The sequence below is a fragment of the Mastigoproctus giganteus genome, chromosome 9 (genome assembly GCF_048544385.1).
Source record: "Mastigoproctus giganteus isolate SK-2022 chromosome 9, ASM4854438v1, whole genome shotgun sequence".
NCBI lineage: Eukaryota > Metazoa > Arthropoda > Arachnida > Uropygi > Thelyphonidae > Mastigoproctus > Mastigoproctus giganteus.
Genome location: NC_143583.1, coordinates 31405935 through 31431595, shown reverse-complemented (window position 1 = coordinate 31431595; position 25661 = coordinate 31405935). Strand labels below are relative to the sequence as shown.

Genomic DNA, 25661 nt, shown 5'->3' with positions numbered 1-25661 from the left:
TTTTTGTTAAGAACCCAGAAATTGATTCAAAAATGGTATTTTTGAATCAATAGAGGAAACCTAAGATGGGCATATAGAAAGGACGAGGGAAGGATGTATTAGCTAAACAGATATACAAACCAAAAATGAATGTTAACTGGCCTATAAGCAACCAAAAAGAAGGTGGATAAATGATATCCACCTTCAATAATGATATCCGCATTAAAAGAGCTGTCAAACTCAAAAGTGCTTACTGGTTTCACCAATGCCTCTCTGGGAGTCACAGGCCACACTAATGTGAACACAGCATTTTTAGGATATTAATTAAAGAAATAAATTAAATAATTTGATATATTTTCTCTTGCACAAAAATATGCAATCACACACGATCAGCAACATTCATAAAGACTCAAGTTATGAACTCTATTTAAATGTTATTAGTGTATCTCCTTTAAGTAATACCATTACCTTCATACAGATTTAATGTTAACCTGTAAAAGTATACAACACTTGGTGGAGGAGAGGGCTGCATAACAAATGTTTTATGAGGAGGAGGGTCACTTGTCTAACATAACAGCAGTGGAGGAAAGATGGCTTTCTCTGAACAGGGTAGCAAGGAGAACAACAGTGAACAAAATATTGATAATCCAAATGGACTAATTTTTCTATCATAGTAACCTGCACAATCTCTGAGTATAACAGGATGACAATGTTATTTTCTTTTCACAATAAAATTTCAATATACAGAACTTACTTGCATGCTTGTTTGATGAGGTTGGGTCCACCAAACTTCTTTTTATCTCTGTAATGGAAATAAAAAAATATAACATTTTTTAAGAAGAAAAAAAGTATATATAAAAAACTATATACAATAGAAGCAGGATAAGAAATTCTCATATAAGAAATTTTCCCCTGTAATAGGTTTAGTTTCTACTAAAGTCTCAATTTCAACTATATATATTGTAATGTATTATTTTCCCACATAAGGAGTTTCCTGGATAAAAAGTTTGGGATAAAGAATACACAGTGTATTCTTTATCACAAACTCAATATTATTATGACATTTTCCCACTTAATATATTTTTAAATATAGAAATTCTTTATTTCTCTATTTATTTCTTCGCGTGTTGACCATGTGAAGCATTTGCCGTTAAGTTCTCACGGTTCTGAATTATTTAGTGGATTATTGCTGTGTCTTATTGTAATTGTGACCTTTTAAGGTATGTTGAAAACTGAACTTATAATACTGTTCTTTATTTATTTCTATAGATTACCATTAGTATTTTTGGTAATCCTTTAGAGAATAACCGTATTTTTGTCCATCTACCGTATTGGCTCTAATTATTCGTCCTTCCCTGGCAGTTTTATTTTAAAACTACAAATATGAATTAATTATACTGATTATACTAATTATATTATAATTTTATAATTTGGAAGGATGAACTCCAAAGGAATAAAAAGAAAGACTTTGACATTAAAAGAAAAACTTGATAAAAACAGTGGAATCAAATCCCTCTTGCAAACGAGTCAAGGTGATAAAAAATTTTTAATATGGCAGTTTCTACAATAAATGGAATTATGTCACAAAAAGAAGTATTGAATTCAAATGTCCTTAATGTTTCATGTAAAGTTAAAAGGAGACAAACTGAAAAATATGGAGATTTGGAGAAGGCGATAGTGGTTTGGTTCAAGTAGATATCTGCTACAAATGTTAAAGCAGATATCTTTTACAACTTCTACTTGAAGCACACAAGAAGCAGTGACGACGTGCCTCCTGTCGACACATCGGCGCAACATCTGAAGTGGAGCCTACAGAGGAAGTTGCAGAGCAGACTTCTACTCAAATTCCACAGCAAAAAACCAGGAACTGTGGATCGTCTTAACAACTAATGGAACAGTGGTGGTCACCTCTTCACCGTCACTGAACAGTCCATCACCTTCAACGTGTGACACTTAATATGAGAATGATCCAACCCTAAGAAACTGTTTTTCTTATTTCTGAAATTAAAATATTGAAACTTTTGTATTTCATTCTAAAAAGTTTTCTTTATCTTTCCTTTTTTTGCTTTGTACATAGAATGTAAATAGTTGTTGTTGAAAATGTATCTACTGTTCACGTTTTAATAAATAAAAAAATAAATAAATAAATAAAATAAAATAAAGCAGATATCTGCTGCAAATTGTTGATAGGCTTGGAGTGGATTTCTTTTCTTCCAATGGGTGAATTGATAGATTTAAAAGAAATATGGTTTAGTTTACAAAGTAATTTGTGGAGAATCTTCTAGTTTGAATATGTTACAAGTTAATTAGTAGAGAAAAAAGGACACTACATGTTTTGATCAAACAATACTGAAGGTGTGATATTTTTAATGTTGACGAATTAGGACTCTTTTATAACCTACTTCCTAATAAGATTTATGAATTCAAAAGACAGAATTGCCATGGTGGTAAACTGAGTAAGAAGAGAATTACAGTGCTATTGGGGGCTAATATGGATGGCTCAGAGAAACTACAATTGCTTGTGATATGAAAACCCAAGAAACCACACTGCTTGAAGAATGTGAAAACACTTCCATATAAATATAGGAACAATAAAACAGCATGGATGACTTGTGTCCTTTTTGATGAGTATTTAAGAGATCTAGATTTAAAGATGGCAAGAGAGAATATAAAAATTCTTTTTTTGCTCATCCAAAAAACAATGGGCACTTAAACAATATCCATTGTGGAGTTCTTCCCTGGGGATTCCGCATCAATTGTGGAACCAATGGAGCAGGGAGTAATCAAAGTTTTAAAGATGCATTTTTGTTTGTTTGTTGTTTGGTTTTTAGGAGCATTAGCAACTAAGGCCATATTGCTCTGTGGATAAGCAGTGGTCATTCCCTGACATTTTCCGCATCCTCCGTATTTGGTGGTCACGGACTCAAATCAAGAAGCATGTGCTACGCCCTGCTGCTCCTGCCCACCTGGCTACGGAGGCGCCATGCATTTTTGTAAGTACCTTGTACATAAATTGCTTACACTTGTAAAACTGAATGGAAAAACTGAAAATTTCAAAATTTCTTTGTTAGATACAATGCATTATTTAGAATGCATCATGGGATACACTGAGCCCTATTGTTATAATTAATTCCTTTAAAAGGGCTGGGTTCTATAATGATATAGAAGAAAATGTTGATAGTGTTGAAAGTTGACAGGAAGGGATTCCTTTTGATGAATGGGATTTCCTATAGAGTAGTTTGGGATTTACAGTAAACATTCATGATTACGTTGATGTAGACAAAGATGTTATCACATGTGAATTGCAAAGTATTAAAGATATTTGCAATAAAGACCAAAACGTGACTGATGGTGAGTCTGAACAAGAAGATGAGCCTGCTGTACCAATATTCCGAGATGCAATTATTGGCTTCTCTTCACTGCAGCAATTCATTCATAGTGTGCTCAATGTTCCTGAGTCAGTGTTGAAATGTGTTAAGAAAACTGATTTATTCTGTATGAAGTTGTTGTTGTTGGTTTGATTTATTGGTGCAAGGGCTACTAAGGCCATAATGCACCTATTACAATATTATTTGGTACAGGCTTGATAAACAGGTGGATCCAGATTAGATGGAATTTGTTTATTGTTCTCAGGAAGGTAAAGGGATCATTTATATCTGGTCAGTCTCCGAGAATTTTCTGCAAAGTAAGTTAATTAGAGGAACATAGATGAGAAGAGAAAGCTGTTTGTCATTCTCTTAAGTATAATGGGCAATCAAGAATAAGATGTTTTACTGTGAGTTGAGTTTAGCCATTGCTGCATAGTGCAGGATCATTCCATGTGAGTTAGGTGGGTATGCCCAATCTGCAATCTAAAAAGTACAACTTCTTCCTTCCTATTCCCTCTGAGGCTTGATGGCCACAGCTTGTGATCGTTTTTAATTTGGAACAATTTATTGGTTTTTTTCTCCTGCCAAATGAACAGCCATTTTTTTTCTTCCGGCACTTCGTATGATGTGGTTATAATTGGTGTAAGGTATTTGGACATCTGATGTTGAGACTAGCATTCTTGGCGGAAAAAGCTTCTTTTTTTCGTTGCCTGTGATTCCAGAATGTCCAGGAATCCAACAGAAGATTATTTTTTGCTTGTTTGTATGAAGCTGCGCTAAATTTATTTGAATTTGTTGTATAAACTTGAAGAAAGTTTACACTGAAGAGCAGATACAGTGCTTAAGGAGTCTGTATAGATTATGGTTTCAGGGTATAAAGACTGCTTTACATTCTTTAAAATCAGGATAAAGTACAGTTCTGCGGTGTAACTACTGCACTCCAAAGGAAGCTGACGAGATACTGTTAAATTTGGCAGTATTGCAGCTGCACCAACTTTAGAGTCTGTCTTGGAATCATTTGTGTAAATTTGAGTGTAACAAGAGAACTGAAAGGAGTGAGCCGCATGAATCTGCTTAATATTGAAATTTTGAAGGATATGCATTCCCCATTGTTCGAAATGTTTATCATTTGCCAAGGGTATTTTCCATGGTGGTGTAACCATGCTTTCATTTGGAGTTATATTATCCATATTTAGACCCCAAGATTTGTTTAAATTCTGTAATCTAATGCTGGGTTGTTTATTTTGCAATGGTTTACTTTTATACAAATTATCCCATTTGGGTGTGAAAAGATATTGCCATATAGGATGATGTGGGAGACTTCTGATCTTAGCTGCATAATTTAATAGCAGAGCATGCCGACGAAGGAATAGGGGTGGTTCATGTCCTCCTGTATAGAGACTCTGAACTGGTGATGTACGAAAAGCTCCTAGGGCAATTCGGAGAGCATTTTGATGTAAAGGATCAAGCCATTTTAATACGCTCTGTCTTGCAGAGCCAGAGCCATATAAAGGAGACCCATAGTCTAGTCTCGATCTAATTAATGAATGGTATAGGTGTATCAGCATGTACCAATCAGCACCCCCATGATATAGCAGAAATTGCCGAGTAGATTCAGCTTTCTTAGACAGGTTGTACGGATATGCTTAATGTGCTCTAAAAAACTTAATTTTTTATCCAAAAACTTAATTTTTTATCAAGAAATCTAATACTTTGTTGATAAGTAACTGGCTAAGAATCGAGTTGTAAATCTGGATCGGGATGTAAATTTCGTTTATGGCAAAAGTGTATTGCTGTTGTTTTTTGCTTTAAGAGTCAATAACCATTATTTTTTACCCAGTGAACAAGCTTGTTAATTGTGCCTTCAAGCTGCCTTTCAATTACATGCATATTTTGAGAGTGACATGAGATTTCCAGATCATCTGCATACAGGTATGTTTCCACTGTGTCAGGAATGCACGTGGTAATTGAATTAATCCTGACATAGAAGAGCGTGACACTAAGCACAGAACCCTGAGGGACTTCTTTTTGTGAGAGAGCAGAATACTTGAAATGACCTACTGCTCAAAAAGTTCCGGATAAATTTCGGAAGAAGACCTCGAAGACCGGATTCAAAGAGATCGTGAAGAATCCCATATCGCCAGGTTGTGTCGAAAGCTTTTTCAATGTCAAGACATATATCATCACTAGGTGCTCATTCCTGAGAAATGCATTTCGAATGTTTCCTTCAGCTGTCAAATGTTGATCTTCCTTTTTGAAAGCCATATTGATTTCAATTTAGGATATTTTCAGTCTCTAATAACCATGCCAACCTGGCATTAATCATTTTGTCTAATGTCTTTCCTAAACAGCTGGTTAAAGCAACAGGTCTGTAATTTGTTGGATCAGAATGGACCTTTTCCAGTTTTGGGAAAGCTAGTACAATGGAATACCCTATTAGCTAGTACACTAGCTAATAGGGTAGTAATCCTTAAGAAAGATTCTATTATACAGTTTCAGAAAGATTCTATTATATAGTTTCAGACTGGGATACTTCACTCAAATGACATAACATTGCATAATAGATTCCATCAGGGTCAGTGGCACTGTTTTTTGATCGTAAAAGTGCATTGCTTAACTCTGTCATGGTAAGGAGTATGTTATACGGAAGCTGGCATGTAGTATTTAAATTTAGATTATATTTTTCTGCCTGTACTTTATGTGACTGAAAGGTTGGATCATGTGCAGTTACAGCTGAAAGTTTCAAACGTTTTACATAAGGAATTAGCAATTTCAAGAGGATTACAGATTTCCTTCCCTTTTAAAAGTAAAATCAGAGTAGTTATAGGAGGGTATTTTCCATTAATTTTTCTCACTTTATTCCAAACTGTTTTGATGTTTGTGGTTCTGTTTATAGTGGAGGCATATAGGGACCATGTCTCTTTTTTTGCTTATACGTTGTATATGACGAGCTTTAGCTCTTGCTCTTTTAAACTTTATCAGATTTATTGTGGTTGGGTTTTTATGAAATAAATTACAGTATTTATTCTTCTCTTTTTTGGCATCCCTACAGGCTTCATTCCACCATATTTTTGGGTGTGAGTGGGCTTTGATAGATGATTTGGGTATGGTGGTTTCTGCAGCTGCCATTATTTTCCAAGTGATGTAAGTTACCGCAGAATCAATGGTGAGAGTCTCAATGGTTTGAAAATCTAAATGGGCCAGTTTTTGATATTTCATCCAGTTAGCTTTGTCAAACTTCCAGATTGTTTTTATTTCAGTTTGCGGTGGAGAATTAGTTGAAAATGTGCATAATATTGGAAAGTGGTCACTGTTGCGTAAGTTGTCAGTAACTGCCCAGTCAATAAATGAAACAAGTTTGGCGAGCATATTGAAAGGTCAATTGCAGAAGTTGACCTGGAGGAGAAATGCATACATGTGTGACTGCCATTGTTTAACAACATTAGGGTGTGCTTTTCAAGAATTTTTTTTCAATCAATTGACCTCTCTTATCAAGATGTAAAGAACCCTATAAGGCAGGGGTGGGCAACATCCGGCCCCCTCGGTAAATGCATAAATATAGAAAATCCATACCTGACTACACTCGCCGTAAACGTTCGGCTTAATTCGGTTCAATCGGGAATCGCGGCCAGTACAACAGTAACCAAGTGATTCTATGCAGCGTCAAAGAGTTATTTCCTAATTATTATTGTAGCATCGATCGAACGAAGTTCCTTTGGGTTTGACTTCTTATTGAAAAAAATAATATTGGTGCGAGATATTTTATGTTTTATGCCTTTTCTAATTATTACAATTTTTAATTTAATATAATTTATAGCCCATAAAATGAGCCAATTAAAAAAAAAGAAAAATTGATGCCGAATGCCGCATTTTCAATGATAATTGGACATTCAGATATTTAATTGCAAATATAGACGATAAAGCTGTTTGTTTGGTTTGTAACGAAACTATTTCCGTTTTTAAAGAATATAATCTAAAAAGGCGTTTTTCAAAAAAAAACATTTCGTAAAATATAAGCTATTTTCACCGGAACAAATGGGTGCCTCCGTAGCCAGGTGGGAAGGAGCAGCAGTGCGTAGCACACGCTTCTTGATTAGACCGGGGTTCGAGCCCATCACCACCAAATACGGAGAATGCGGAAAGGTCAGGGAATGCCCACCTTTCCCAGAGCAATATCTGGGATATTGCTCTGGGAAATCCCAGAGCAATATGGCCTTAGTTGCTAATGCTCCTAAAAACCAAATAACAAACAAACAACAAACCGGAACAAATGAAAATTGAAGCAGAAAATTTAAAATGTGGTTTGCGTAAGCAACAAAATACTTTGAAAATTTTGTCAAAACAGATAGAGCTCTGACAAATTTAAATATTGTATTTACTTTTTTTAAAAATACATTAATGATTTGGTAATTCAAGTAATATAACATTTTTTAGGTTCTGATTTTTTTTATTAAATCGTTCAATCTATTCCGGCCCGCATCATGATGCGAAAATTTCATTCGGCCCGCTGACGAAAAAAGTTGCCCACCCCTGCTATAAGGGGTGGTGCCCATTCCAGTCACCCAAGATACAAAAAGGTGGTGGTAGCTGAGTGACTAAATCGTCTAAATCAGCAAAAGTGTAGGAACGATTGGGCAAAAGGTATAAGGAAACAACTGCTACTGTTATCCCGACCCTGACTTGGGCAGCGATTGCTTCTAATGTTGTTTTCAGAGGGATAGGTCTGAAAGGAGTTCTAGAGTTGATTAGCAGTGATACCCCTCCACGAGCTATATTAGAGTTGTTTCTATAGCCGAGTGGTCAGGAGCGAGAGTGCATAGCACGCATTCCTTGAGTGGACCGGGGTTTAAGCCCATGACTACTAAATACGATAAATATTTGTATTGACGATTTATTGTAAACTCTACTGACTTGGTTGTCGTGCCGGAGTATAAACAGAAAAATTTATTCATTATTCATGATGTTTTATGCTTATAGATATCTGGGGGTCAGATTTGTTTCCTGTAGGCAAATAATAGCAGGCTTATATTCTGTAATAAGATCATTAACATCATTTAAGTTGGCTCGGAATCCGCAACAATTCCACTGTACGATTCTATGCATTATTGAGTATTATCAGGTGTATAAACAGGATGCAGTTTGTTTATGCTTGTCTATTCTTATTTTTTTCTTTTTGGGAATATTGGTCTACTGATATCCATTTCTTCCTCTGCATGTATTTTGAGAAGTGTATCATCTTCATGTGATTTTGTATCAGTATCCACGGTAACAGTTCGAGATTTTTGACTCTCTCCTTCAGAACTTGTGTGCTTTATTGGGTGCTGTACAGAGGTTTTATCTGGCGCTATTGTCAGTGGCGTGTTTACTGAAAGACTTTTTTGCGGTTGTGTAGAGTTTTCTTTCAGTGAGGAAAGGACTGATCTTGCCCAGTCAGATGGGCAAGATTGACATGCTTGGAGGAACTGAGCAATCAGTCTGTACTGTTACAGAGCACTGTGGCTTTTGCACAACTGAAGCATAAGAAGGCGATTTAGTGGACAGTAAAAACTGTTTCTTTGCCTCATGGTATGGCACTTTGTTTTCAACTCTGTATTTTTGGATTTTCTTTTCCCTTTGCCATTGGGTGCACTCCTTTGAGTATGCCAAATGATTTCCTTGACAATTTGGACAGCTCTGCATTTCAGTAGTGCAGTCTGTGCATATGTGCTCTTTTGTACTACAGGAGGCACAAGTTTGGGCACTCCCAAGCAGTCTGCAGAGGTAACACATCTGCAGACTGCTTGGGAGTGCCCAAACTTCTGGCACTTAAAACAGCGGACCGGGTTAGGAATGTATGGTCTAATTTTACATCTCAAATATCCAGCTTTTACTGTTAATGACAGAGTTCTGAATGTGAGAATCACTGTCCGAGTAGGGGTAAGTACTCCATCTTTCTTGATGACTATCCTTCTCATATGTATGACGGGCGCCTCCGTAGCCAGGTGGGAAGGAGCAGCAGTGCGTAGTACACGCTTCTTGATTAGACCGGGGTTCGAGCCCGTCACCACCAAATACGGAGGATGCGGAAAGGTCAAGGGAATGACCACCGCATATTCCCAGAGCAATATGGCCTTAGTTGCTAATGCTCCTAAAAACTAACAAACAAACAAACAAACACATGTATAACATTTTGATTATTTATTTCTTGAACGATCTCTTCCTCTGAAATGTTAAGGAGATCCCACTCCAGGTGGCACATTGGGTAACCTTTGTGGGAATTCCACCAAATGTAGATATTCTACGCAGTCTTTCTGAGTGTATGTTCACTCATCTCAACTAGAAGGTCTCCAGATTGGAGCCTTCAGACCATTTTTGGAGGGCCATATTTTCAATACATTTCTGGATTAAATATGGGGAAAGCTTACTCAGTGGGTTGTCTGTCAAGGAGTGCAAAATTAGAAAAAGAGGAGCAGGATTTTCAGTTCCTTCTTTTTTAATTGATTTCGACTATAAATCACACTTTTTTTTACATAAACAGAAATAAACACTAGTAATTGCACACAAATAAGAGTTATATTGAATCTTGGTAAAGTTTATTTTTAAAATATGTAGCCTAAAATTTTTCTTTCAACCATGTGAGATTGTCTTTTTTTCATGTCAAGGTCTCTCATTCTCTTTAATAGCAGTATGTCCATTGAACTGCATTCAAACTTTTGCTGACACATGCCATTGCAGTTTCTAGCGCAGTGAAAGCCTCTGTGAGAGTGGGCCTAATCCCCGCTTCCTCTTCTTCATCGTCAGAATCACCTTGGTTAAAGGTGATTCTGCATATTCTTCATCCTGGACAAATGCAACAATTTCTTCTTCGGTTAAAATATGATAACCAGGATCATCATCATCGTTGTTTAACCATGCCTCTGCATCACCTTGCCCACACTCGGAAAACCTGAGAATCCCTTGAAATAAAGTTACAATCTCACCTACATCATCATTCAAATCTTGCACGTGTCAGTCTCTTCGGAAGCATCCCAAAGTTTATGCCATGCCTTTTTCAGATTTCCCTCAGACAACATGTTCCAGGCAGCTGCTAACATGTAGCAACAATCCTTATAATGTTGAGCTTCTTTGAAAACTCAACCATGCTCTCTTCATCTCACTCTGGTAGCTGCACTTTGATCCACTGGCTGCAGCAGGGCTGTAACATTTGGCGGTAAAAACCTGACAATGAAGTTCTCGTCAATTGAATTCAGTTTTTAAAAAGAAGGGTGGGATGGAGCATTATCGATAATAAGCAAAACTTTACCAGCTTTACCCTCATTATATACCATTAAAAAATACTCCACGAGGAGGATTACAAGTTGAATGGATAATGAAGTTGCTTTACTTGAGCAGAAAAAGATGGCAAAGAAAAGTTACAGAGCAATAAGAAGTACTGAGGCCTATAACAGCTACAAATTGATCTGTAATAATGCAATAGAAAAGGTTAGGTTGGCAAAGGCAGATTATGAGAAATTGCTGGCAAAGAGAGCAAAGAAAGTGGATAAAGAATTCTTCACATATATAAATGCAAAGAAGAGAAGGACAAACCAGATCAGACCCTTATATAATCAACATGCGATAGCAGTAGATAACCCCAGTTGAAGTTGCAAATGAACTCAACAGTCACTTTTCATCGATATTTACAGAAGAAAAACCCTTTACATCAATGGGAAATTATGGGGGTGAAGTTGAAAAAACTGTAATTAATGATTATGAAATTTCACATGTTTATTGAATGAACCTTGAGTACTGTATACAAGTCTGGAGGCCTCATTTTAAGAAGGATGTAGAGCTGTTGGAATGAGTACAGAGAAGGGCAAGATTAATGAATGGAACAAAGGGTTGCTCTTATGAAGAAAGGCTTAAGTTTTGCAAATTAGTGTCTGGAGACTAGGCACCGGCGAGGTGATCTGATAGAGGTGTATAAAGCCTTGAATGGTTTGAGCATGCTCAATGCTGATGGGATTCTTCCTCTTGCTCAAAATAATCACCTGAGAGGGCATAAATTCAAATTGAGGAAAGACAGATGTAGGATAGATGTGCGGAAGTTTGCCTTTAGCCAGCGGGTAGTTGGATGGTGGAACAGACTTCCGTCCTTTGTTGTGGAAGTTGATAGCCTAAATAAATTTAAGACTGAGCTGGACAGGTATTTGGAACAAATGGAGGGGTGAAATGGGAGCGTTTTTTTGGCTTATGCTGCTTAAGCTTGCTTTCTTACATCATATGCCTCTACTAATGCCAATGAAAAAACTTTCAAGCCTATAGGTCGGTAAGGCTCCTGGGGTTGATGGCATATACCCTATAATTTTAAGCAAGGCAGCAAGTGAGTGCATTGAACCATTGAGGCAAATTATGAGAGCATCACTGGATTTGGGAGTGATTCCACTGGACTGGACAAGTGACAATGTATCTCCAATACATAAGGAAGGCTCTAAGAGTGAAGTGGGAAATTACAGGCCGATTAGTCTAACTTCAGTAGTGGGGAAAACCATGGAGACAGTGATCAAGGATGGAATTCTGAAGGATACTCAGCATGGTTTTGTAAAGGGAAAATCATGTTTAACTAATCTGGTTAGCTATTTTGACAGGGTCACTCAAGAGCTGGACTTGGGGAACTTCGACATTGTTTATTTGGATTTCAGAAAAACATTTGACTCAGTCCCACATGGGCTATTACTTAATAAGCTGGAACAGGTTGGAATCACTGGAAAAATCCTTAGATGGATAGCAGGAAGGCTTCAGGGTAGGAGGCACAGAGTTGTGATAAATGGTTATTCCTCAGATTGAGTTGACGTAAGATGTGGGGTACCCCAAAGATCAGTATTAGGACCACCGTTATTTTTGATTTTCATAAATGATATAAATGAAGAGATAGAGGACACGATGTCTAAATTTGCAGATGATGTCAAGACTGGTAGAGTAGTAGTTAATGATCACCACCAAGCATAGCTTCTTCAGAGTGACCTAGATAGACTTCAGGAATTGTCAGAAAAATGGCAGCTATGCTTTAATCAAGCAAAGTGTAAGGTATTACACCTGGGGAACAGTAACTCCAAAATAATTTATACACTTGGCAGAGCTGAACTAAAGCCAGTATTGGAGGAAAGGGAGTTGGGTATTATGATACGGTCAGACATGAAGTTCTCCGAGCATTGTAGACTGGTTGCAAGGAAGGCCCTGGTGTCCTATCAATGATTTATTGAACAGTTGGGAGTAGAGATAAGGACGTCCTAATCCCATTATATAAATCTATTGTTAGGCCACACTTCAAATACAGTGTTCGAGTATGGAGACCGCACTTAAAGAAAGACATTGTGCTTCTTGAAAGGGTCCAAAGATGGGTAACTCGCCTGGTGAGATCGGCAAAAGGGCATCCATATGAGGAAAGATTTCGAATATGTGGGTTGCAGAGCTTGGAAACTAGGCAACTTAAAGGAGACTTGATTGAGGTGTTTAAAGCTCTGAGAGGCATAAGCAAAATGAATGAATAAGGGTGAAATTTTCAAGGTTATAAATGATTCTAGAACAAGGGACCATAATTTTGAGTTACGGGGGGGGGAGTTTAAACTGGACTGCAGGAAGTTTTATTTCAGCCTGGAATAAGTTACCTACATGGGTGGTAGAGGCTGACAGTTTGGGAAAATTTAAAGGTCAGCTGGATAATTACTTACGGGAGTAGGGAAACGCATAGGTTGTCTATTTCCTTTTCTCTTATTATTTTTTTATTATTATTATTTTATGTTATTTATTTTTTGTTATTTTATTTGATTATTATTTTTATTTTTGGCTTGTGCAGCATTATCCATATAAGCATATGCTTCCTAGCACCATGTGGCCATTGCTAATGCCAATATCGTATTGATAGGCACATTACACCTTTAAAGCATCTTGGATTTCCCAATCACCAACAAAGGTAAAACATGCTGTCCACTTGCACACATCATAACTGTAACACATTGTTTGTTAATTCTGAAACCAGGAGCAGCCATTTCGAATGGCGATACAAGTGATTTACAGGATTTACAAGGGAGTGACTTCCAATTAAGACCAGTTTCATCTGAATTGTAAACGGCAACGCATTAAGGTTTCTTTTGCCTGTAGACACCATTATTAACACAAAGGGTTAATAATAGTAATAAAATTAATAAGCAAAACGACACAGTATTTCACTTTGAATTAGCCACGAAACAAAACTCGAACATTGAGTCATTAGAAACAAAATGCCTGCAATCACCTCACACTGCAGTGACTCTCAGCAGACTGAGTGAAAATTAACCGCCTCCCACCATACTCCCACACTCACAACGTACAGGTAATGATGCAGCAGTGCAGATGGGCTGCCAGGGCAGGTCATGCAGTCTACTCAATGATATATAGGAATTTTCCTAGCAGGGACAGGAGATGATTATCCCTTTTATACCAGGCAATGGTCAGTCCTCGAGGCTGTTGCAGACATTATCTCAGATATGCCAGACAAACTGTACTTGCTACCTGGGAATCTAAAATACTGATGGAACTGATATTAGCATGACATTCAAGTCAAGTAAACCCAATTTTGGAAAAGTCCGGACGGTTTGTGACAGCCAAATCCTCTCCTTGCACCTTCATGATGGTGGAACTGTTAGTAATCCTGGATTTAACCTCCATGCACAAGCACATTGGGTGACCACCCACATGGAGAAATGCCGCCCCTCTGTGTTACCAGGCATTACTAGGTGGTAAATGACTCTCATCAACCAGTACAATACCAGCGCTTTGCTTATTGGAGGCTTGAAGTGGTGGAACCCATGTTTAGTCTACAGAGCTAAGTTCCGTTCAACTATTCCCCATCTCTTCCATCATGCAGTATGACTGATGACTTTTGAGGTTAGGATGAACATCATGACTAGATCCAATCTTCCTTACATTTCGAGGGTACAGTTCTAAAACGGTGTTCGCAGGCCGGCCACTAGTTAGTACACCTGACGGAACCTATTAGTAACTCTTTGGGAGGCTTCTGGATCAGCTAGTGTATAATCTTGCTACCTCTACTCTGCAACAGTGACTGGAGGGGATCTGAGTAGTGTGTATGCGGGGAGACATTGTAGAGGCCACGTTATGTCAATGATCTGGGTATATTCTTACCATGTGTACGCCATATCCAAAAATTTCATTACTTCATACAGCACAACCCCCCCCCCCACTTTTTCTTACTATAGAATACACCATGAATTGTCAAACTAATAGAGTAAGTTTATCTGCAAAAAGATCTAAACCTCCCAAACACTGCCTAGTTCCTTTCACAAATATACGTGGTCTCAATTCTAATCTCAACGAGATCCATTTCCACTTGCAATCTGCCAAACCCCATGTACTTTTTCTGACAGAACCTCAGTTATCGGTTGATTCAACTACTGCTCATCTTGGTTGCCCAAATTATTCGCTGTGTGATTCCTTTCGCCTCAAAGGTGGTACTTGTGCATTTCTCCATTCCGATATTCCCTGTCAGAGACTTGGTAATTTGGAATATCCTCTTTTTGATCTTCTCAGGCTTAAAATCTCTCTACCTCATTGTGTCAAATTCATTCATTGTCTCTAATTTTCTCCCAACTCCACTAATCACTTCGAGCTCTTTGACTTACTCTCTTTGCAACTTGACTTTCTCTAGTCTAACTTTCCTAACAGTGAGGTAATTTTCATTGGTGATTTTAATGTTCACAACTCCAGCTGGCTCCCGTTTTCTAATCACACCGACCAAGCTGGTCGAGATGCTGAGGCTTTTGCAATTTTTAATGAACTTACACAGATTGTTCATTTACCTACAAGAATACCGGACAATCCCAACCATACAGCCAACATGCTTGATCTTTTTCTCACAAACAACCCTTCTAAGTACACAGTTGAAGTGAGTGGTCCAACTGTGAGTGGTTCTAAGGACCACTCACAGTTGAAGTGAGTGGTCCTTTAGTTACCTCAGATCACAACTTGGTGTTTGTCTCTTCTCCAATGGAGCCTTTATCTCATGGCTATTCCCAACCTCGTATTGTTTGGCATTATAAGAATGCAAAATGGGATGACCTGCGAGATTTCTTTTCTACTTTTCCTTGGTGGTCGGATTACTGTTTCAAAACTTCTGATGTCAACGTTTGCTCAGATCGTGTCAGTGAAATTATTCTTGTAGGAATGGAATCCTTTATCCCAAACTACACTTTAAAATCTCATCCTTTATCTAAACCTTGGTTTTCCAATAAATGTGCTAAGGCTGTTCAAGAGAAGAATGTTGCTTATCGAAATTGGCTTGTTTCCAATTCTTCAGTTTCATTTTCTGCTTACATTAAAGCTCGCAACAATTGTAAAGCGGTCATTAATCAGTCCAAACTAGATTTTGAACAGGCTAAGAGTAGAAAACTTGCTTCTTGCCCTAATGTTAGATGAGCATTCTGGTCTCTTGCCAATGCTACTGGCCACAACTTTTGCTCATCTCTGCTCCCACCTCTGTCAAAACCAGATGGTTCTGTTGTCACTTCAGCCAAGGATAAAGCGGACCTGCTAACATCCTATAATTCTTCCAACTCATGTATTAATGATCTTGGTAAAACACCTCCCACCATTCCCAATACGCTCCATTCAATGCCTCCTGTGGTTTTCCGTCAAAAGGAAGTCAGAAGGATTTTGACAAATCTCGATGCTAAGAAAGCTCCAGGTCCTGATGGTATTTCTCCACTTGTTCTCAAAACCTGTGCTCCTGTTCTTTGCCCAAGTTTTTCACTTTCTTATTCCAAAGGTGTTTTTTCCTTCTGCTTGGAAATTTGCTCATATCCAGCCAGTTCTTAAAAAGGTGACAAGTCCCTCTCATCCAATTATCATCCCATTGCAATTACTTCTACTCTTTCTAAAGTAATAAGTAATGGAGAAATCAATTAACCGCCAACTCTTAAACTACCTAGAAACCTTCCGTCTGATCAACGATCGCTAGTATCGATCCCATCAGTGTTGATCAACAGGTGATATTCTGGCTTATATTACCCATAAATGGACAAATTCAATGGAAAAGTTTGGTAAAACCCAAGCAGTTGTTCTTGACATCTCAAAGGCTTTCAATCGTGTTTTGCATAAAGGTCTTCTAAACAAGCTTCCATCTTATGGGTTGCCAACTGTTTTTTGTAACTGGTTATCCAGTTTTCCTCTGAATGCTCACTGTGGATGATGGTAGATGGCTCTCTGTCTTCTAACTTCTCCACTAACGCTGGTGTCCTCCAAGGTGCAGTTCTTTTCCCCACTCTTTTCCTCTTGGACAGGCATTTTTTGGAGGGAATGGTGTGATTTTTTTTTTTTTTTTTTTGGCTGATGTTGAATAAGCTCATACACTTGCTTTCTTGCATCACATGCCACTACTACTACTACTACCACCATCTTCCATTGACCAGAAATCCAATTAAAAGTTTTGCCGATGATAGTACATTGGATTCCACTTTCCATTTAGAAAAACCTTGCCCTGATCAATCAGCTTCAATTTCTCAAATATTCACTACCAATTCCTTAAATGCCGATCTCCAGGTAATTCTCCAGTCAGGCAAAGACAACTTAGTTGATTTCAACCCTTCTAAAACTCAGTCTTGTCTTATATCTCGCAAAAAGGATTCTTCTGCTCCTATGCTTATATTTGGTTTACACTCCGATTTCTAGGCAAAATGATATATCTCTTTTGGGGATTACCCTGACTTCTAATCTCTCTTATCACAAGCACATTACAAATATTGCTTCCTATGCATCTAAAAAACTTGGTTTTCTCTTTTGCTCTCACCATTACTTTTCTTCCAAACATTATTGTTGTTTGTTATTTGGTTTTTAGGAGCATTAGCAACTAAGGCCATATTGCTCCGGGATATGCAGTGGTCATTCCCAGACCTTTCCGCATACTCCGTATTTGGTGGTGATGGGCTCGAACCCCGGTCTAATCAAGAAGCGTGTGCTATGCACTGCTGCTCCTTCCCACCTAGCTACGGAGGTGCCTTTCTTCCAAACAGCTGTTCACTCTGTACAAATTGCAAATCCGCCCTACCATGGAATATTGTTCCCACATGTGGGGCAGTGCCCCCAAAACCTCTCTCAGGCTTTTAGATTCCATTCAGAAGAGTGTAGTTAGGTTAATTAATGACTCTTCACTAAGAGCGTCTCTCCACTCTGTCTCATAGACTTACTGTTTCTGCTGCATACCTTTTCTACAGATACTTCCATGGGCACTGTTCTTCTGAATTGGCTTCTATAATTCCTGCTCTCTCTCTCTCTCTTTCAAAACAGTCTGAACACGTGCCGCCACCACCCAACATCCATTTACTGTCCAACTTCAAATTCACAGCACCAACTTTTCATCTTTCTTTTTTTATTCATTCAACTGCCTAATTATTCTTGAACAAACTTCCTTCACACGTATTTCCTCAAAATTACGGTCTACAGAAGTTCAAGTCTAATGTCAGCAAACATCTTTCATCTTCTCAACCTCCAACCCAAACACGGTACTAAGTACTATAGGTTCTAATACCTCTCATGTTTGAGGTTTTCATTAAAAAAAAAACGTTGAGTACTATGTACAGGTCCGGAGGCCACATTTTAGGAAGGATGTGGAGTTGCTAGAATGAGTACAAAGAAGGGCAACAAGATTGGTGAAGGGAACAAAGGGGGCTTCCAAGGAAGGCCTTAAGTTCTGCAAATTGCAGTGCATGGAGAGTAGGCACCTGCAAGGTGATCTTGACTGAGGTGTATAAGGCTTGAATGGGTTGAGCAAGCTGAATGCTGATGGGATTCTTCCTCTTGCTCACATTAAGAATCTGAGAGGGCATAGTTTCAAATTGAGCAAAGACAGTTGTAAAATAGATGTGCAGAAATTTGCCTTTACCAGTGGTTGGCTGATTGTTGGAACAGACTTCCATCTTTCATTGTGGAAGTTTTTTTTTTAGTTGATAGCCTAAATAAATTTAAGACTAAGCTGGGCAGGCATTTGGAATGAATGGAGGGGTAAAATCTGAGGGGGTTTTTTTTTTTTTTGGTGATGCTGCATAAGCTTGCTTTACTACCTTGCATGTCTCTTCTAATGCTAACATCAAGGTCACAGGAGCTTGTCCTGAGTCCACACAGTAGCTAAAGCCAACATTTGATTTTTAACTACTGTAATAACATATTAAGACTATTTCTACGCTATACTGCATATATCTTCGAATAAATATTCGGAAACTAATGCATTAAGCGCAGGAGTAATATTTCAGCACAACAACCAGTGCACTAAAAGTGGATACTGTAATTTTTTGCGATAGTGTTGGTGGTGGTGGTGGTTCAGATAATCAACGTCCTACTGTATTTCATCAGGGGACCACACCTGATTATGTATTGATGCCCGCACTTCTAAGCTTACCAGAATTTGTGGAAGAAAAGGGAATTTAAAAATGAGTGTGTGGTGGGGGGAATTATTAAGAGGACGAAAAAGTAACCTACCAGAAACATAGGTAACTTTTTTTTTAACGAAATACCCAAACATGAGAGGTATTAGAGCCTATAGTACTTGGTACCTTGCATGGGTTGGAGATTGAGAAGACAAAAGAAGATATTTGTTGACATTAGACTTGAACTTCTGTAGACTGTAATTTTTTTAGACTGTTCCAGAAAACGGCAGTTGAATGAATAAACGAGAAAGATGAAAAGTTGGTTCTGTGAGTTTAAAGTTGGATAGTAAATGGATGTTGGCTGGTGTGGCACGCGTTCGGATTGTTTTGAAAGAGAGTGAGGGGGGGAATTATAGAAACCAATTCAGAAGAACAGTGCCCACAGAAGTATCTGTAGAAAAGGCATGCAGCAGAAACAGAACGTGTATGAGAAAGACAGTGGAGAGACTCTGTTAAAGATGAATCATTAATTAACCTAACTGCCCTCTTCTGAATGGAATCTAGAAGCCTGAGAGAAGTTTTGGGGGCACCGCCACAGATGTGGAAATAATATTCCATGGTAAGGTGGATTTGCAATTTGTAGAGTGATGCTGTTTGGAAGAAAAGCAACGCCAAGAGCAAAAGAAAAAACAGTTTTTTATATGCACAGAAAGCAATATTTGTAATATGCTTGTGCCAAGACAGATTAGACGTCAGGGTAATCCCCAAAAGAGATATATCATCTTGCCTAGAAATCTGAGTGTTACCAAAGATAAGTTTATGAGCAGAAGAATCGTCTTTGCAAGGTATAAGACAGGAGTGAGTTTTAGAAAGACTGAAATCAACTAAGTTGTCTTTGTCCCACTGGAGAACTGTCTGGAGTTCGGCATTTAAGGAATTAGAAGCAGATATTCCAGAAGGTTTTTTTTTTTTTTTTTAGTGGGAAAGCTGTTAATTATTAGAATAAGTTACCTGTGGTGTGGATAGCTAAAGCAGACAGCCTTCAAAATATTTAAAGGTCATTTGGATAGTTACCTGCATGAAGAGGAATACATGTTACTTATTTCACTTCTTTTTTTTAAACCAATGTTTATATTTTATTTTTATTATTTATTTTTGCATTTTTATTTAGTTATTTTACTTTATTTTATTTTTTAACTAGTGCATCAAAAGCCTATGGCTTCACATTGCACTATATAGCTAATAGTAACTGGCCTGTATTTAAATCTTCATCTTTTTCTCCCTATACTTAAGGTTGTAACGATTAATAATATTTTAAGGTAGAAATTCTTATTGTGAAATCCTTCACTTGCTGTAAAGGATTTCACATTATGAGATGTTACAATAATGATGGCAATGTGCAAACTTTGGTTTGTCTAAAAAATTCCACTATGTACCAATGATGGAAATGCACCAAGTAATGTCACAGTTTGAATTTTACATATTTTGAAGCCCGTGACCACCAAATACGGATACGGAAAGGTCAGGGAATGATCACCGCATATCCCCGGAGCAATATGGCCTTAGTTGTTAATGTTCCTAAAAACCAAATAACAACAACAACAACATATTTTGAGGCTTTCCACCCAAAAATATTATTAGTCTAAGAAACACACATTTTGGCATCTCTCATATTGTGTAAATAATTCACAACTGGGTTATCAAACTTTATGCCTCTGGGTACCTTACTGCTGATGAATGCCATATAGCTTCAAAACAGTGCTGTCTGGATGGTAGTACTCAACTGAAAATTAGTAACAGCAGTCTTCTCTAATGGGGAATTACTACTTATTTGAAGTATGAGGAGGGCAACTTGTGAAGGATTTCACAATATAAGATGATGCGAAGTTTTAGAGATTTTCAAGTACCGTTTTAATAGACTAGTAAAGGATAGTGAATGCTTAGCAAGTGGTACTCACCTTGAATTAATCTGCGATGGCTTACTTAGGCAGCACGGTTAATATTTAGGTTGAATTGTTAAGTTGAATAAAATTAAAAGGGGGGAAAATAGGTAAGTGTTGACTGAGTTAAAATAGGCACAAGGAAACAGAAGTGTACACATCCAATCCTTGGTTTTCATTGAAGTAAAGAAGCAAAAGAAAAAACCAAGTTGGCTTCACCGTATAGCAGGTCATGGAGTCTTGTCAATGATATATAGGAATTTTGCTAGGAGAGACAAGAAAGTGATTATCACCATAAGACACCATGAGAGTAGCTCACAGTGTCTTATCAATGATATACAGGAATTTTTCTAGCAGGGATAAGGAGGTGATTATTCCCTTGTATAAAGCAATGGTCAGGCCACACCTTGAGTACTGTACATACACAGGTCTGGAGGTTTCATTTCAAGAAGGTTTATTTAGTTATTTTACTTTATTTTATTTTTTGACTAGTGCAGCAAGAAGGATGTAGAGCTGCTGGAACGAGTAGATGTCAAGAAGGATATAGAGCTGCTGGAACGAGTCCAGAGAAGGGCAACAAGGCAAGTGAATGGAACAAAGAGTTGCTCTTATGAAGAAAGGCTTAAGTTTTTCAAACTACAGTGTCTGGAAACTAGGCACCGGCGAGGTGTCTGATAGAGGTGTATAAAGCCTTGAATGGTTTGAGCATGCTCAATGCTGAAGGGATTCTGCCTCTTGCTCAGAATAATCACCTGAGAGGGCATAAATTCAAATTGAGGAAAGACAGATGTAGGATAGATGTCCGGAAATTTACCTTTAGCCAGCGGGTAGTTGGTTGGTGGAACAGACTTCCATCCCTTGATGTGGAAGTTGATAACTTAAATAAATTTAAGACTGAACTAGATGGAGTGACCGGATGAGTGAAATGGGAAGGGAGTTTTTTTTTTTTTTTTTTGGCTGATGCTATATAAGCCTGCTTTCTTGCATCATATGCCTCAACTAATGCTAATGTGCAACAGTATCCTAAAATCCAAGTACAGTGGATTCCGGTTATTTGGGCCACTGGTTAATCGGGGCAGCCGTTTATTTGGGGCAAATCTTAAAAAACAGAAACCAATCGAGAAAATAGCCAGAGTTTACTTCACTTAATTGGGACAAAATGCCGTTTAATCGGGGCAGGAGACCGCAGCACTGGAGATTACCCTACGATTGTCTCCGACCGTACCACGTAGTTCGGTTGGAATTCTGGAGGTCACAACCATAAAACAATAAAAACAATTAGCAGTCACCTGTTTATTGGGCTTTTCTGTTAGTGAAATCTATCAAACGGATAATAAACTCGATCTTATTGAATTTGCAAAAATACTGACAGCTGGAATTCTGTGGGTTTTAACTTATTATGGTGAAATGTGCTTACACTTCCATGAAATCTTCAATCATATAAAAAAAAATAATTTTCAGAATCTTCTCTTCATTCCTATTTTTAAAGCTTTGTAACTCGTTACTCCATTCTCATTTGCGCATATTGTGTTACTTGCAATTTGTGTGTGCCATGTTTGTTATTGATTGCTTATCTTTTTACTGTTTTAAATTTTAACCCCCACCCACGAATGTCAGTGAACAGAAATGTCAGCTAGTTTAGTTAGTATGTACATATTACAGTACGTATTAATTATTCCGATTATCACATATATTCTTTCAAATTTCATGAATCATTTAATTTTTTAATTGGTGAGGTAATAAAGAGTAAATTTCTGCTTAATATATCTTTACTTTTATAGCCTGTGGATAATATTCCTCCTATTTTCGCTAATTAGACTCACTGTTTAATAGAATTAAAATTCAATTCACAAAGGTGATCACAATGATCGGCGCTTAAAACACATTGTATAGTGAACGGTACTCTACTATGGTGACTCCATTGTAACGTGATTTGATTGTACAGTGAACCAATTGTAAAGGGGGGGAGGGGGGTTACATTGTATTTTTAACTAGTCCCGATGTGTCCCAAATAACCGGAATCGACTGTATATGATATAAAAATTATTTTTTGCATCCAGTTCCTTTGTGACCATATCATAGTATCAATCAAATTGGTCACACAAGACTTCCCCTTAATAAACCCATGCTGTCTGAACTATAACTGTATATCTTTAAAAAAACCCATGCTGTCTGAACTATAACTGTCTATCCTTAAAAAAACCCATGCTGTCTTGTCTAGAGGATCTTGGAATGCTTCTTAAACCAGTGGCTCCATTATTTTCCCCGGAACAGAAGTTTAACTAACAGGTCTGTAATTACTCGTATCACCCTTTGAACCTCCCGCTTTGTGAATTGGGGGGAAACATTTGCACATCTTCAGTTTTTGGGGGACCTCCTTTTGCTTACTTCCTTTGCTGCATCTTTAATATAACTGGATAGATTCCATCCACTCCAGGGTGCCTTTCTTAGGTTTAACTTCTACAATTTCTCCTCCACTTTGCTCTCATTTATTACAAAATCATTTAGCTCTGTTAAAGTTTGATAAATATCTGGCCTCCACTTCTCCACAGTATTCCTCGTGTGTGAATGTAGATGCAAAAATACTCATTCGATTTGTCTGCTACCTGAGCAAGATCATCAACAGTTGAACCATCAATGTCAAGTGGACTAATTTCATTCATCCCTTCTCTTGACAGTTTAAAGAAGTCTTTGCTGTTTTTCTTTGTATCTTTTGCTAACGATTTCTCATTTTGTTACTTGATTACAGACTGGCTTACATAGCATATTCTTCTGTATGTAGCCTGATAATTTATATGCATCCCATGTAATTTTCTTCTCTGCCACAAGTCTCGTTAGGTTCATCTGACATCCATTTAGGCCTAACATTGAACAGTATTTCTTAGTTGGCATGAAAAGCTTAGTAGCTTCCAAGATTAATTCCTTGAATTCTTCCCAGTTAGAACTTGCTGTTGGTAACATCATCAGTTGGTCCCAATGCACACAATTTAAAAACTGTCTGAGATTTCTATAATCACTTTTATGAAATAAAAACTTCTATTTTTTTTTTTTTTTTTTTTTTTATGTGAACCCCAAACACGAGAGGTATTAGAACATATAGTATTTAGTACCGTGCTTGGGTTCGAGGATGAGAAGATATTTGTTGACATTGGACTTGAACTTCTGTAGATTGTAATATTCAGGAAATACGTATGAAGGAAGGTTGTTCCAGAAAACGGTATTTGTTTGTTTGTTATTTGGTTTTTAGGAGCATTAGCAACTAAGGCCATATTGCTCCGGGATATGCGGTGGTCATTCCCTGACCTTTCCGCATCCTCCGTATTTGGTGGTGACGGGCTCGAACCCCGGTCTAATCAAGAAGCGTGTGCTACGCACTGCTGCTCCTTCCCACCTGGCTACGGAGGCGCCTCCAGAAAACGGTAGTTGAATGAATAAATGAGGAAGATGAAAAGTTGGATCTGTGGGTTTGAAGTTGGGACAGTAAATGGATGTTGGCGGCACGTGTTCGGACTGTTTTGAAAGAATTATAGAAGCCAATTCAGAAGAACAGTGCCCATGGAAGTTTCTGTAGAAGAGGCATGCAGCAAAAACAGTACGTCTATGAGAAAGCGAGTTGAGAGACTCTGTTAGAGACGAATCATTAATTAACCTAACTGCCCTCTTCTGAATGGAATCTAGAAGACTGAGAGAGGTTTTGGGGGCACCATCCCAGATGTGGGAACAATATTCCATGGCAGGGAGGATTTGCAATTTATACAGAGTGAGAAGCTGTTTGGAAGAAAAGTAACGCCGAGAGCATAAGAGAAAACCAAGTTTTTTAGATGCAGAGGAAGGAATATTTGTAATGTGCTTGTGCCAAGAGAGAGAGAGAGAGAGAGAGATTAGAAGTCAGGGTAATCCCCAAAAGAGATATATCATTTTGCCTAGAAATCGTAGTGTCACTAAAGATAAGCATAGGAGCAGAAGAATCCTTTTTGTGAGATATAAGACAAGACTGAGTTTTAGAAGGGTTGAAATCAACTAATTTGCTTTGCCCCACTAGAGAATTACCTGAAGATCGGCATTTAAGGAATTGGTAGCAGATTTTCGAGAAGTTGAAGCTGATTGAGCAGGACAAGTTTTCTCAAAATGGAAAGTGGAATGCAATGTGCTATCATCAGCAAAACTATGGATAGGATTTCCAGTCAATGGAAGAAGGTCATTAATATACAAGAGGAAAAGAGTGGGGGAAAGAACTGAACCTTGAGGGACACCGGCATTAGTGGAGAAGTTAGAAGACAGACAGCCATCTACCATCACCCTCAGTGAGCGATCAGAGAGAAAACTGGATAACCAATTACTAAAAACAGTTGGCAAACCATAAGATGGAAGCTTGTATAAGAGAGTGAAAAAAGGCGGTAAAGAATAGGAATAAGTTCAGGAGCACAGGTTTGAGAACAAGTGGAGAAATACCATCAGGACCTGGAGCTTTCTTAGCATCAAGATTCATCAAAATCCTTCTGATATCCTTTTGACGGAAGACCACAGGAGGGATTTAATGGAACGTGTTGGGAATGGTGGGAGGTGTTATTACCAAGATCATCAATACATGAGCTGGAAGAAAAATGGGATGCTAGCAGGTCAGCTTTATCCTTGGCTGAAGTGACAATAGAACCATCAGGTTTGGACAGAGGTGGGAGCACAGGTGGGCAAAAGTTGCAGCCAATAGCTTTGGCAAGAGACCAGAATGCTCGGCTACCATTAGGGCAAGAAGCAAGTTTTTTTACTCTTAGTCTGTTCAAAATCTAGTTTGGACTGATTAATAACTGCTTTACAATTGTTGCAAGCTTTGGTGTAGGCAGAAAATGAAAATGAAGAATTAGAAACAAGCCTATTACGATATGCAACATTCTTCTCTTGAACAGCCTTAGCACATTTATTGGAAAACCAAGGTTTAGATAAAGGACGAGATTTTAAAGTGGAGTGTGGGATAAAGGATTCCATTCCTGCAAGAATAATAT

General features: G+C 37.9%; 1 protein-coding gene across 1 annotated transcript in view; it reads right to left on the bottom strand.

Annotated features, from left to right (window-relative positions):
* The window catches only part of LOC150080133 (uncharacterized), a 348537-nt gene that overhangs the window by 205698 nt on the left and 117178 nt on the right, over nt 1–25661 (bottom strand). Inside the window, exon 8 of the mRNA XM_090380622.1 lies at nt 734–781. Coding sequence (XP_090236748.1) covers nt 734–781 — 48 coding nt within the window. The remainder of the gene's footprint in view (nt 1–733; nt 782–25661) is intronic.